Source organism: Eriocheir sinensis, chromosome 21 (assembly GCF_024679095.1).
Source record: "Eriocheir sinensis breed Jianghai 21 chromosome 21, ASM2467909v1, whole genome shotgun sequence".
In the NCBI taxonomy this organism is placed as follows: Eukaryota; Metazoa; Arthropoda; class Malacostraca; order Decapoda; family Varunidae; genus Eriocheir; species Eriocheir sinensis.
This window is the reverse complement of record NC_066529.1, coordinates 12,374,378-12,389,467: the sequence shown is the minus strand read 5'-3', so window position 1 is coordinate 12,389,467 and position 15,090 is coordinate 12,374,378. Positions and strand designations below refer to the sequence as shown.

Here is a 15,090-nt window from a genome sequence, read left to right as displayed (position 1 = left end):
CTCAGATTAACGGCTCGGCTGTGTGCCTCTCCCCGCACACGTGGCACCCGTCAGGCAACTCTCAAACCACTGGAATCTTCCTTCCGGTGTCGCTTTCGCTTTTTTGTTGCGGTTATGAAAGAGGCTTTCGAGGCGAAGGACGTTGACCAGTGCCGGGGGGAAGGTGGCTGACTGGCTGGCTTGTTGGCTGGCGTCCTGCTTCACCCGTGGCAGGGAGAACCTTGTAAAGAACAACCCCAAACAGCAGGCGGTCGTCAGGTGCCTTCAAAATTCAGGTATGGAGCGACTTATTCCTTCAGGGGACAAGAGAAATAACGAGGCAAGCAGGTGTGTGTGTGTGTGTGTGTGTGTAGCTGGAAACTATATATCTGGTTGGCAACATATATCTGTGTCTATCCTACTCTCCTCGCTGATGTATCTTTAATCACGGTCATTCCAGACATATGCGGAGGTGAATAATAATGACGCGTCCACTCGCCCTCTCGTCAGTACCTGGACGGACCTGATCAAGGGACGTGTTTGCGGTACGACACTCTGGGCCGCGCTGGAGCCCCAGAGCCCCTGACCCTCCCCCAGCTCTCCCCAGCAGCTCCGCCCCTCCTCGAACACCTGGGCATGTCGGGCGAGTGCGTGCGGAGCGGCAGCGGGATCACCACTTCCCTCACGGCAGCCATGGACGCGAGGTGAGTGCCTTCCCCGGGGGCCTTGGCTGGGCGGTCACGGCCACCACGCCAACATCACAACTTTCCTCGTAATTCCTCCTAATGACAGACGAACGTTTCCATTTTTTACTCCTACGTGACAAACTTGGGATTACAGGGGAAGGGAACAGTATTTCTCTATTCTTTTTAAGGACTTAGTTTATGTTTGTGTGTTGGTATGAGAGGGAGGGGGAGGGGGATACGTTAAGGCATTTCTAGTGTAACGATCAATAACAGTATTTAGTTTTCTTTTATATAGGGACATGGCATTTTTAGTGTAACGATCAACAACAATATTTAGCTTTTCTTTTATATAGGGACTTGTGGCATTTTTAGTGTAACGATCAACAACAATATTTAGCTTTTCATTTTTAGTGTAACGATCAATAACTATTTAGTTTTTCTTTTTTATAGGACTTATGTTTGTATGTCGGTTTGAGAGAGAGAGGCGGAAGTGTTGAGGCATCTCTTGTGTAACGATTAGCAACGGTTTCCAGTCTTACTTAACGTGACATGCATATCCGTGACTCGTTGACTGAAGGCTTACATAGGTGGGAGATGATGTATATATTTCCTTTATGGTTCTGTAGTGACTTAGGGAGGGTAGGACATTTTATGACATTTCGTGTGTAAAGATCGAAGCCCCTTTTCCTCAACGTGACATGCGTACACGTTACCACCACTTGGCTATTCAGGTTTGTGATGAGGAAATGCACCTCGGTCGGTATACGCTTCCGCTTCATGTTAACTATTTCCAAACGCCGAAAAAGAGGTTAATCGCGTTTTCATAATTTTTTTTTCACATTAATGTTATACAGAAACTTTGTCAGATCACCACCACCAGGGTCATAAAACTACTATACCCATGGAGGTGCCCGCAACTCCCGAGAAAGCCTTGTTCAGTGTATGTGTTAGGGCACCGAAATGGTTTAAGAATATGGGACCTCTTATCTAGTGATGGTGTGTGTGTGTGTGTGTGTGTGTGTGTGTGTGTGTGTGTGTGTGTAGGCGGGTGGGGTGGGGGTGGGGTGGGGGCATTTTCAGCGTGTCGCCTTTGGGCCTTTGGGAGATGCGCAGCGGCTTACACCTGCCCGTGAATGTGTCCCTAATGGTGACGCCCGAGGAGGTTTAAAGGGCGTGTGTGTCTGTTCCTCTCTCACGCCTCCCGCGGGTATAGTTGACAGGAGTGTGTGTGTGTGTGTGTGTGTGTGTGTTGCTGTTAAGAGGAGAGTTTACGCCTTTATTGGAACTGATTGCAGTCTTACATGAGGATCAGGATTCGTAGCTGATAACATAAACATGATAACTTAAATAGTGGAAGTTTTATTATTATTATTATTATTATTATTATTATTATTATTATTATTATTATTATTATTATTATTATTATTGTTATTATTATTTATTGTTTTTTTTAGCTTTGCAGTGCCGGTTTTAGTTTAACGCATCGAATTATTTTATGTCGAAAAATCGAGCTTCAAAATTAAATAGATAGCCATATTAGCTACAGAGAGAGAGAGAGAGAGAGAGAGAGAGAGAGAGAGAGAGAGAGAGAGATCTATTATGGCGTCTAGTGTTCTGAGAGCCTACAATCACCCACTGCTGAAACATATCAGCGTCGGTGTTGGACTCTGCATACCATCAAGGCTGCGGCGAATGGGAGCACGTGTCACGTTCGCTTAAACCTGACCTTACCTGTCGTTCCCTTTGACTGCGTGCCACCTGTAATTAGCGGCGTCTAGGTGTGTTCCGGGGTGTCTTGCTGTGTCTTAAAGTGTATACCTGGATGTGTACTTGACCCACGCACGTACAAACTCACACACATGCTATTTTGGTATACCTGTAGTGCGCTCTAACCTCTGCCACCTGTAATTTGTCGCGACCAGGTGTGTTCCGCGGTGTAATGGGGGGCTTTTAAACGCATACCTGCATATTTATGAGACCCACGTACACACAAACTCACACACATGATATTTTAGTATACTTGTGGTGGAGATGAGCACCGCCGCCACGCGTAGCTATAGCGTATATGTAATGCACTCTAACTATTGTCACCAGTAATTTGAAGCGTCTAACTGTGCTTCGGCTTGTATTGCGGTGCTTAATGCGTATCCCTGCAGCCTGTTTTACGCCTACGTGCACACCCACACACCCTCGGCAGACACACTTATACGCTTGTGTAGGTGTAGCAAGTGGCATGTGTCCCCCACCTCCCCCTACACCTCCTGCTCCTTCATCCTCCTTTACCGCTGTTCCCTGCATGCCCTCCTCCTCCCTCCCCTGTCCCCTCCTCTCCTTCTCCTCACGTAACTGGTCTCCTCCTCCCTAGATCTCCTGCTGATTCCTCTTCCTTCTCCTCCCTCCCTTTTTCTCTCTTGCCCTTTTTGTCCCTTTACTCTGTTCCCCGTTTCGCTTTCCCTACTTTCCTCTTTTCCTCAGCCTTCTAGTCCTTCTTATTCCCAATATTACCTGGTCACCCTCCCTCCTTTTTCCTCTTCCCTCTGTTTCCTGTTAGCCCTCCCTGAATGTCTCCTTTCCAGAAATTTTTATCCATTGCATCCTTTCACCCGCCTCTATCCTCTTTCTCACCCCCTCTGTTCCCTTCCTCACCTCCCCTTTCTACTTCCTTCCTCTCTTGCTCGTAGATTCTTGTCCTCTCCTCCCTGCCCTCACCCCCATCTCCCCCGTCCTTCCTACCTCCTTTCCCTCCTCCTCTTCCACTGCCTCTTCCTCCTCCTCCCTGTCCTCTTCCCCTTCCACCTGCCTGCCTATCCTTGTCACCTGTTCGTCTTAATTAACGCAAGGACACGTGGAAGCCTGTTTACTCATACACCTGAACCGTTAATTGGCTCTTTTTCTGTCGGTGTATTTCCCATTTTTCGTACCGGTTCATATTTTTATCGCCCGCCCCGAGGGATATGAGGAAGTTATTACCGCCGCTGTTGTTGTCTGTAAGCATTTTTTTTTTCTCTATCAGTTCACGTCCATTGTCATATGTTAATTGGGTTCTTCGAGATTTTTTGTTTTTTCATTGGAGCTAAACTTTAATTGGCGTATATGTATTTCTTATGACGCATCCACATCCCTACGCTGGCTGACTCTGGTACTTTTTTTTTTTACAACAAAGGAGACAGCTCAAGGGCACAAAAAAAGAGGAAACAATAATATAAAAAAAGCCCGCTACTCGCTGCTCCTAAAAAAGAATCAAAAGAGGTGGCCGAAAGAGAGGTCAAGTTCCACACTGTATTGGCTAAAGGCTCTCCACCTACTCTCCCTCATCCCCAACCTTTCTCTTCCTCCTGGCCCTTAGACTTGAATTGAAGGACTCATGACTCCACATCACCACGCTGGCTGACTCTGCTGCTACAATCTGACACACTTTGTTCAGGGCCTCTCCACCCTCATGCCTCATCCTCAGCACTCCTCCTTCTTCTCCTTAGGATTAAACTGGAGGAAGATATTACTCATCCACTTTGTCACGCCACACTTTCTGCACCACATCATTCCATTTCGCGTTATTACTCCTTCCGCCTCCTCTTTCCTCGCATTCCCAGTCTTCCACTTTCTTCCTCTTTTTCTTCTTCTTTTTTTTTCTTTTTCTTTTCTTTTTACTTCTTCTTGTTCTTCTTCTTTTTCTTCTTGTTCTTCTTGTTCTTGTTCTTCTTGTTCTTTTTCTTTTTCTTCTTCTTCTTCTTCTTTTCTTCTTTTTTCTTCATCTTGGTCTTCTTCTTCTTCTTCTTCTTCTTCTTCTTCTTCTTCTTCTTCGTCTTCTTCTTTTCAAGGTTAAACTAAAGAAAAAAGTGGATCATCCTCATCACCACTTGACCCCTCATAACCCCTCCCCCCTTATTTACTACCCATTCCACCTTGTCTTCTTTCCCATCTCCACTCTTTCTCCTCCTCCTCCTTCTATTCCTCCTCCTCTTCCTCCTCATCCTCATCATCATCCTTATCTTTGTCCTTCTCCTTCTATTCCTCCTCCTCCTCCTGCTTACCTAATCCCCCAAGGGCTCACAAGCAAATCATGGCATCTGCTTGGCGGCTCCCCCTTCTCCTTAAGCAGAGGCTGGAGGCAGTGTGCGCGGAGCAGGTTTTTTAAAAGATTGTAAAAATTATCAGAAGTCTTATTTTTTCTCATCCGCTCGAGCAAGTCTTCTCTATGTTCTGGTGTGTGCGTCAGCCTAACAAGTTTCAGCGTTGGAAGAAGAGGAAGAAAAAGTTGTGTGTGTGTGTGTGTGTGTGTGTGTGTGTGTGTGTGTGTGTGTGTGTGTGTGTGTGTGTGTGTGTCTGTATGTGTGTGTGTGTGTGTGTGTGTGTGTGTGTGTGTGTGTGTGTGTTTATTGTTTTTGCCTGCTTGTTTTTGCTGATGTCATATACCTGTTTGCCTCTAAAGTTAAAAAGAGAGATTATAACTGTATTTCCTTGGATATGACTATTTTGGGTATTGTCTGTCCGTCTGTCTCTCCAATATGCGCCTCGGCGGTGGAGTTGTTAGCGTCCCTCACTACGATTCTGCGGGCCTGGGTTCGAATCCCGGCCTGGGCAGTCGTCGTGCAGGTCACCCATCTGTTCATCCTTCCTTTCGGGATGGTCGATAAATGGGTAGCCTGGGGAAGGTAAACTGTGATATCCCGGATGTTGCACTGGCCCTGTATCGGGATAAAGGGTTGTCTCCCACCACAGACTCAAAGGGCCAATGGTACGGAGATGAGCACCGCCGCCACGCGCAGCTATAGCGTATGCTCCCACCTTTACCTGTCTGTCTCTCCATACGTACGTCTGTCCATTCATCTGTCTATCTATCCAAATTACCATCTATTCATTCTTAAATAAATAGACAGAGACAGAGACAGAGACAGAGAGAGAGAGAGAGAGAGAGAGAGAGAGAGAGAGAGAGAGAGAGAGAGAGAAGAGGCTGAAGAAAAGAAACCTGAAGAAGAAGAGGCTGTACACATAAAAGCAAAAATATTAAAATTGCATCTTCATTTTCCTGCACACAAAACTCCGCCGGCAAGAAGCTCACGCGCTGAACTCTATTATTCCGGCGAGGTTTACGAGCGACGTGGTGGTGGTGGTGGTGGTGGAGAGACGGCGGTGGAGGTTGAAAACAGCGTTGATAGTGAAGGTAGCTAATGTAGAAGGTGACAGTGGTAGGAGGGGGTGATGGTGAGGCTGTGGACAATGATAGTGACTGGTGGTGGTGAGAGTGGGCGTAGATGTCAGTGCATGGGGATGGTGACATGACATACACAAGTGGGAATGGGGCTGGGGGTGAAGGTGAAGGGGTTGGAGATTGTGGTGATTGTGGTGATAGTGATTATGACAGTGGTAGTGGTGGTGGTAGAAGTGGTGATGATGGTGAGTGTGGTGATGGTGTGCCTGGTGTTGGTGTAGGTAAAGGAGGAGGAAGGAAAAGAGCATGGCAGGAAAGATAAAGAAAAAGGTGGGTGAGGTAATTGAAGGAAGAAAGGGAGTGGGAGAGGAGAGGTGAGGAGATGAAGAAGGAGTGGGAGAAGAGGTGAGGAGATGAAGATGGGAGAGGAGGTTTAGCGGATGAGAGGGGTATAGGCATTAGGCAGCAGGTTGAGTTGATAGGTTGGTTCCTCTCAGCGATGGAGTGAGCGAGTGAGAAAGTTGAGGCCACGTTGGTTTAGCATTTTGGAGCCCTTGTTCTCATCAGCATTCGTCGTCAGCCCCCAAAAATGACCTTCTGGAACGCACTACAATACGCTGTCTGACTCTCCATCCCACGCTTGGCTGACGCTGACGCTGACGCCTGAGGAAGAGTGTGTGGGTGGGTGGGCATGATAACAATACGGTTAAAAATATAAAAGAAAATTTAGTGGGGTCTTTTAATGCCACGTTCGCCTTGACACACAGAATGACACTTAACTCTCCTCCTGCCGACTCGCAACGTGTAACATTTTAATGAGAGGCGTGAAGTGACGGAGCTGAGGTGGCTGTGTCCGTAACATTGTGAGGTGGGCAGGAGGTGTGAACAAGTGTTGGAACGAAAAGAAAAAAAGGGGGAGAGGGTAGGGAGAAGAGACAGAAAGTGGAGAAAACGGGTGATGGAAGGAAATGAGCGATAAAGTGAAGAAGTCCGGGGTATAGGAAGATGAGAAACAGAGAGAGGAGAAAAAGGGTGAGGAAGGGAAAAGAGACAGGGAGGAAGACAAGAGATAACGAGAGGAGGAGGAAAGGAGGAAAATGAGAGACAGGAAAGAGAGAAGAAGGGGTGAGGGAGGAAGACAGGAGACAGCGAGAGGAGGAGGCAGGAAGGAAGATGAGAGACGGAGAGAGAAAGAAAGAAACATGGAAGGAAAGAGTAAACAGGTGGATGAGGTAACTGAGAGAAGAGAGGGAGTGGGAGAGGAGAGAGGAAGGAGTGGGAGAAGAGGTGAGGAGTTGAAGAGGGGAGAGGGGGGAAGGGGTGAATTTTGGGGTGAGGAGCTAAGCCAGGATATGTGGGGTGTCTGCTTGTGTTGGGTGGAGAGAAGCCGAACTGGGGTGGATTTTGGGGGTGAGAGAGAAAGAGGTGTGCTGGAGTGTGGAGGAGAAGTGATGAAGAGGGGATGAGGTCAGCCTGGAGGTGGGTGTGGAAGAGGAAAGGTTAAACGGGAGTGGTGGGGGTGGGTGGTAGTGGTGGTGCTGGTGGTGGGAGTGATGATGATGATGGTGACGTACATAACAAAAATTACATGTCGCTTATATCGGTGTGAAGGGCAATGAGAGGTTATGGAGATGGTCTTGAGTGTGTGTGTGTGTGTGTGTGTGTGTGTGGCATTGACATTGGGGTTCGCAGTCAAGGTGAACCACAAAGGAAATTCTTGCAATGAAAATAAAAACCATATTCTGTGCGTTAGACATTATGTGTGTGTGTGTGTGTGTGTGTGTGTGTGTGTGTGTGTGTGTGTGTGTGTGTGTGTCCTGTGTGCTTTTTTTCTTTTCATTTCGTGGCTCGGCTTTTTCTGTACTCATTATATCCTTGTCATTATTTTCTTCTTACATTTTCTTTTTTTCTCAATTTTTATTTTCGCACTTCCTCCTCACTCTCCGTGTTCTCTTTCACATCGGGTGTAAGTCACGTCTTGTCTAATCGCCTCGTTCATTCTGTACGTTTTATCTTTTTATCCTCCCTGCTAAGCACTTCGTGACATTTAAACACACCTGCAAGTCAAGGATGTCGTTATGAGTCACTTCTATCCGAGTCGTATCATGAATATTAGATTTTCAACGGCATAATGAGGACCAGTTATTATTATTTTTTTGTAAGGCTTTCGTAAACAACTTCACTTTGCGTCACTGCGTATATTACCTCCTCTTATGGGGCAGATCAGGGCACATATCCTCAAACATTTCAGGATTTAAAGACACACATTGGATAAAGCTTTCGTAGTAGTGAATATTTCCATGGGTAGTTTAGTGGGTCTGCTTGTATAATTTGATGAGGTTTCTGCACCATGAACGTCAAAAACACTCATAATAACCGACTAATCTCCTTTGCGGCCGCTGGAAATATTTGTTGTGCACTTGAGAGCCTAAGGCGTCTGATAATACAGGCTCAGGTGTGCTTGCAGATAAAGGTAATTCTGGGCTTACATCGATTTCACAAACTGTTACTTCTTTTTTTAAGTATCCGAGGATGAAGACTCCTTCCAATTATTTCGTTGTAACCCTTTCGTAACACTCAGACAGACATCGCCTTGCGTCACCAAGTATTTCCTCGTAAGGGCACAGATAAGGTCTGTTTCCGATGAAGGTATTAACGAACTACTCTTTTTTTTTCTTCCTTTTTTTCTTCCCCGATTCCACAACCCGTTCTTTTAGGTATTTGTTAACACGCTAACGTCACTGTGTATCATATTTTTCGTCCTATTTGAGGTTGGTTTACTCTGATTTACTGTGATTACATGGATGCAATAAGTAGCGGGCTTTTTTTCATTATTGTTTTTTTTTACGCCCTTGAACTGTCTCCTCTGCTGTAAAAAAAATAAAAATAAAAGATTTCCGTATCGTTATTTCTTTTTTTGTTAGTTGACGAGCGTGCATTTCTGCGTATTATAACTTATTTTTCATTACCTTTGTCAATGCTGTTTCGTTCCCCTTCGTCTTTAATACACCTCTCGTATTTCTGAACATACTTGTCACTGTACCTGCATAAGTTTTCCTCCTTTGTCTTCTTTAAAAAACAAGCTCGCATCGCTGAGTCATATTTTCCTCGTATTAAAATGTTCATTGTCATTCCTCGTCCTGGTTAGGCCTTGGTATTTCCTTTTTTTCCTTTTTTGTCCATCTCCTCCACACCCTTCTCCCCAAGCCAGTCATTTTCGTGGTCAAGGTTGTTATACTGTGTCAGGGTTTCCTCGTCTTGAAAGGGTTATTATAATTTCCTTCGTTCTTGTCCTGATTGAGATTCTGGTGTTTCCGGACATAAATTCTTTGTCTATGTTATCACACTTTGGCTTCCTCGTCCCTCGTCCCTTTCCGGCTTGTTTTATTATGATTGCATCGATTAGTTCAGTATTTTCCTGTTATGTAAATCACTCCTTTTTTTCATCTTCTTTTACTTCTTCTTCTTCTTCTTCTTCTTCTTCTTCTTCTTCATCTTCTTTTACTTCTTCTTCTTCTTCTTCTTCTTCTTCTTCTTCTTCTCATTCTTATCCATATTCTTATTCTTATCATCACCATTGTTCCTTTTTATCATCCTGTTCCAGCACTTTTTACCGTCGTGGCATTTCCCAGCGTCAGTTAGTTAGTGAAGTCCTCATTACAACACTTCCTTAGTATGTTGGCGAGTCGCGCGGTACGCCTTCCAGGAACACCACGAGGCCTTCATCACTGCTCTCCCGCATCCCCAATGTCAGGAAAACAACATAATGCAAAGTTTCATAATTCCGTATTACACATCACATAACACCTTCGTCATGTAATTTCATTCAGTTTTCAACCAGTGTAGACCTTGCCCAGTTTACTTACTTCTCCTCTCGTTAGTGTTTATACAAGCTTTAATGGCGTTTTATTTTGCATGGTAATACTAAAACGGCCTATTGAAGTTGATAAATTGATTTTCTGTCAAAGGTCCATATTATCAAACCCTTGGAAACCTTAGTCCATCTATTTAAAAAAAGGCTCTCGCTCGCTCTCCATGGGTGGTTTCTTGACCCTGGCGGTAGTTTTTGAAGGCTTCTGCGCCATGAACGGGCTAAACACTATGGCAATCAGACGTATCTCCTCTTAGGACTTCAAAAACGGTCGTAACAAGAGTCTGAAACATTTGATGATACGAGGCTGTGAATCTTGAACCGTCAACCGAGGGAATGAATACGAAGGACTTCAAAGTGTCGTTAGTTTTGTATGTTTGCCATTTAGAAGAGCTGAGAGGAGGAGCGGAGGAGCAGCGATTTGGGAGGGGGGGGCAGGAGGGAGAGTGATAGGACTGGAGGCTTGGAGAAAGTGAGTCTGTCGCTTGTAGCAGGACTATGTGTGAAAGGGAAAGTAAATTCGCTTGGAGACTTAGGACCTATTAGGATACAGGTTATCTCTCTCTCTCTCTCTCTCTCTCTCTCTCTCTCTCTCTCTCTCTCTCTCTCTCTCTCTCTCTCTCTCTCTCTCTCTCTCTCTCTCTCTCTCTCTCTTTGGGTGGTGTTGTGTGTATGACCTCTCCTTTTTCCTTCATCTGTTTTTCCTTCGTCTTTTGCGTCGAAGAGTAAGAACAACATTGGCTTGTCTTATCACGGCCGGTATTTTGTGGGATTCGAACCCGATGCCGCTGAGAATTACGGCAGCAGTGAGTTTGTTATCAATATCCCTTTTTATTAGACTCGCGGCGTGGGATCTTGCGTGGCACGGTTTTTGTTGATAAGGAACGATAGCAGTTGTCTTTATTGCAGCCGTGTGTCGTGCGTGTGTGTGTGTGTGTGTGTGTGTGTGTGTGTGTGTGTGTGTTATCCTCCTTTTCACACTACATACTCGTCCCTTTCTCCATTGTCGTTGTTGTGAAATTGTTATATGGTTAGTTATGTATTCAGTTAGTCGGTTAGTAGCGTAGTTAGCAATTTTGTTACCTTGTTAGGAAGACATAATTCCTTCCCCTTCTGTCGCTCTCCGGCATATGACCACAGATGTTGCGCCGACTTAACGAAACTTTCCAACTTTTTTTGTTAGGAAGATGGTTAGTTACTTAGTTGGTCAGTTAGTTAGTGAGGTAGGTAGGTAGGTAAGTAGTTAAAGATAGTATGATAGTTAGCTAGTTCGCCATTTACTTTGATGTTTTTGTTTTATTGCAATTTTCTGTAATGTCTGATTTATCATCCCTCCTTTTCATTTGACTTTTGTCGTTCCTGGAAGTGGAGACTGACAGCACAAAAGACGAAGATGTGTGTGTGAAAAAGAGAGAGAGAGTAAAGATAAATACAAGAAAGTGAATAATGTTAGCATGGGGATTTCCACAACCAGTCCCTTGCTTACTGTCTCCTGGAAGAAGAAGAAGAAGAAGACGAGCATGATGATGGTGAAGATTATTGTGATTATGATGAGGAGGAAGAGGAGGAAGAGTAGTAATAACGATATATAATAATAGGAAGAGGGGAAAAAGAACAGGAGAAGGATAATAACGATGAAGAAAGATAAACAAGACCATAAAAAACGCATAATACTGACATAAGCATCTTAGAACAACCTGTCAGGGAAACGTTGACCACTCGTTCGGAATACTTGCCATACCACCTTTATCACAACAACAACAACAACAACAACAACAACAACAACAACAAAAGGTATGGAGAGGCTGTCGGGGAAGGTCAAGGAGGTTCAATGTCAGTCAGGGTCACCGCTCTTCCCCCCGAGGGCAGGAGTCGGTCGCGGGTGATCCTCCTCCTCCTACTCCTCTTCCTCATACGCCAGGCAGCGGTGCGCGTCACGTTGGGAGGGGCGAAGACAGTCGGGTCAGGGTGATGAGTCTTCGTGTACGGGAAAAAGAAAAGGATACCGTGATCGTGTGTGTGTGTGTGTGTGTTCAGCTAACGGGGATTACCTGCGTGGAGGATCGGAGGAAGTGTGACCCGCGTGAGTTCTTCGGGATCTGCGGAGATTAGAGTGTTGTTTTGAGTTTTTTTTCCCCTCCTTCCTCCTCCTCCTACTCCTCCTCGGCGGGTTGGGTGGGTTGGTGTCGTATGTCCAGTTGGTGGTGTCAACGCTCGTCACTCAGCGCCTGTGTGAATGACCTGAGGACGCCCTGGGTGAAGTTTTGCCGTAGGAGTGGTGGTTGTTGTTGTATGATTATGTAGTAGTAGATGTAGTAGTAGCTGTTGCATGGCGTCGGCAAGTATACCAAAATGTGTGCCGGACGAAGAACTGATTTACGCAGAAAAACAGAAATCTCCAAAAAAAATTACTTAGGCAGTTTTGTTTATGAGGGGGACGATATAATAGTAGTAGTAGTTGTTGTTGTAGTTATATTAGTGGTAGTTCCTGTAGAAATAGTAGCAGCAGTTTCAGTTGGTCTCTTGTCGCTTTCTTGAACACTATTCCATCAATTGAAAAAAAATAATTAGATCATTAATTAAGATTTCGCCTCAAGAATTTATACTCTCCTGTTGTTCCCTTCTCTCTCTCTCTCTCTCTCTCTCTCTCTCTCTCTCTCTCTCTCTCTCTCCCTGGGGGTATGGTCGGTGTGGCCATGACCGCTGGCGGGTCGTTGCCTCGCCCTCACGACGACCAGGCGCCCACCGAACTGCCCGCCTCGCCCCCTCCTCCAATCCCACTTACCTCCTCCTTCCTCTTCCTTCTCTCTCCCTCCACCACTTCGCTCATTCTTTCACTCCATTTTTTCTTTCTCTAGCATTCTTCTTTCCTCCGTCCTTTTCCTTCTCTTTTCCTCTACCAGTTATCTCTCCCTCCACTACTTCTCTTCATCCTTCACTCCCTCTTTTCTTTTTGTAGCACTTATTTCCTTCATCCTCTTCCTTCTCTCTCCCTTCACTACTCTACTTCTCTTGTCCCCCTCTTTTCGTCCCTTTAGCTCTCTTCTTTCCTCCATCCTCTTCCTTCTTTCTTCCTCCACTCCCTCTTTTCTTCCTGCCTTCCATCCTATTCCTTCTCTTTTTCTTCCACCACTTCTTTCTTCCATCCTCTGCTCCCCTTCTTTTCTTCCCTTCCTGAATTTATGCCTCCCTCCCTCCCTCTCCCTCTCTCTCCCCAGCTCCACCTTTCTCCTTTCCCCTTTCTCCCTATTCTCCACTTTTGGCTCCCTCCCTCCTTCTCCCTCTCTCTCCCCCAGCTTCACGTCTCCCACTTTCCCTTTCTCCCTCTTCTCCACCTTGCTCCCTTTGTCTTCTTCCTTTTTTTTGTTTATTACAGTTCTTATCGGCACTTTTTCTGTTGTGGAGTCTTTAAGTGCTTTTTTTTTTTTTTTTTTTTACTGCTGCTGACCTTTGATGTTGTGTTGGTGACCGTTGTAAAGGCCACTGTCACCACCATCGTCATCACCATCACCATCATCACAACCTATGCACTCTCTCTTGTCACCATCACCAGTATCACCATCACCACTGCTACCATCACTTTCCTATTACTTATTCGTCTGTCTATCATCACCACTACTGCCTGTCTATTATTACCCTCACCATCATCATCATCACCATCATCATCCTTATCACTCATTATCAGTACTGTTTTTTGTTGCCACCTTTCTTTCCCCTCCTCTCCACTCTCCTCTAACGTTCCATCACCACCATCATCATCATTATCATCATCATCATCATCATCATCATCATCATTACTCATTGTCTATACTGCTTTTTTGCCACCTTTCTCTCTCCCCCCCCCCCTCCCCTCCTTTCTCCTCTAACATCTCCTTTCATTCCTTCCTACTCCACGCTTCCACCACCACCACCACCTCCACCACCTTTTGTTTGTTTTATTTCTCTCTCTCTCTCTCTCTCTCTCTCTCTCTCTCTCTCTCTCTCTCTCTCTCTCTCTCTCTCTCTCTCTCTCTCTCTCTCTCTCTCTCTCTCTCTCTCTCTCTCTCTCTCTACCTCTCTCCCACACTCCCGTAACTCCACCTGCTCCACCTCCACTTCACACCACTACCGTTACCCACCTTCACTACCACCACCACCACCACCTCCACCATTGCCACCCCTCGCATATTTTGTCATTCACCACCTACCACCTCCTTTATATCTCCTCTCACTCCTTCCACCCCACCTATTCACAGTCCCCCCCTCCACTGTTTTCCCACCATCACCACCACCACCACCACCACCACCTCGACCTCCTCCACCGTTACCTGTCTCCACCACCACTCCCCTCTCACTCCATCCACCTCCCCCACTCGCCCCTCCCACCTTTTATTCCCACCATCACCACCACCACCTCCACTTAAGCACCACCGTTACCTATCTCCTCCACAACCACCATCACCCCCACTACCACCACCTCCACCATCACCACCGTTACCTATCACCACCACCACCACAACCGAGACCACCACCCACGCCTTCCACCACCTTAGGTTTGAATTATCATCCCATCACTCCTAAACCCACTCCCACGCCCCACTCCTTTCACTCCCTCTTGCCCGGGCGTTGACATCCTCTCTCAATGTTACCAGACCATCGTAGTCAGACCACTGCATTTTTCGGTGTCTGTCGTAAAAGCTATAACCCTCACCACCACCATATAGCCACATCACTGTTCCACCCCATTGCTTCACATATTATCATCCCTCTTCTTCCCTCCTCCCCCTTCCACACACACGAAGGAAAACAAGGAAAACGAGAGAGGAATAGAAAACGGAACAAAATACTATTCCCCCTCCCCCCCAACACACACGCAAATTACGTTATTCAGTCTAAGTTATCAGCTAGGGATGAAATATTCTGTACTAGTGGAAAGAGTAAAGCAACGTGAATGAAGGCGTTTTGACTGTCGTGTTTAGGGATGATTGTCGTATATATATGAACGCTGCCTCCCTCGTCCCTCTCACTTGTGACAGTCGGCCGCCTCAACCTTCACCTACTGCTACAGTCCTACGCAATGCAGATTGTGAGGGAAAGTGATGGAGAATGGAGTGGTTTGTTTTGTACTTATTGTTATTGTGAATATTTATTGTACATACTTTCTTTGATTTTTTTTTCAATGAGGTTTATTTTGGTGGGTTTATTGTTGTCGATTAGCGTGCTCTTTTTCATTTTTTCATCCTCATTGTTGTTGGCTTTGTTTTTTAAGAATATTGGATTTTTTTTTTTACAACAAAGGAGACAGCTCAAGGGCACAAAAAAAGGAAACAATAATAAAAAAAAAGCCCGCTACTCGCTGCTTCTATAAAAATAATCAGAGGTGGCCGAAAGAGAGAATTTCGGGAGGAGAGGAGAGGAGAGAAGAG

At 45.7% G+C, this 15,090-nt stretch overlaps 1 protein-coding gene across 1 annotated transcript in view; it reads left to right on the top strand.

Annotated features, from left to right (window-relative positions):
• Positions 1-469: 469 nt before the first annotated feature.
• LOC127001687 (proteoglycan 4-like) overlaps positions 470-15,090 on the top strand; it is a 30,078-nt gene continuing 15,457 nt past the window's right edge. Inside the window, exon 1 of the mRNA XM_050866705.1 lies at positions 470-683. Within this exon, the coding sequence (XP_050722662.1) occupies positions 616-683 (68 nt within the window). The 5' untranslated portion in view covers positions 470-615. The remainder of the gene's footprint in view (positions 684-15,090) is intronic.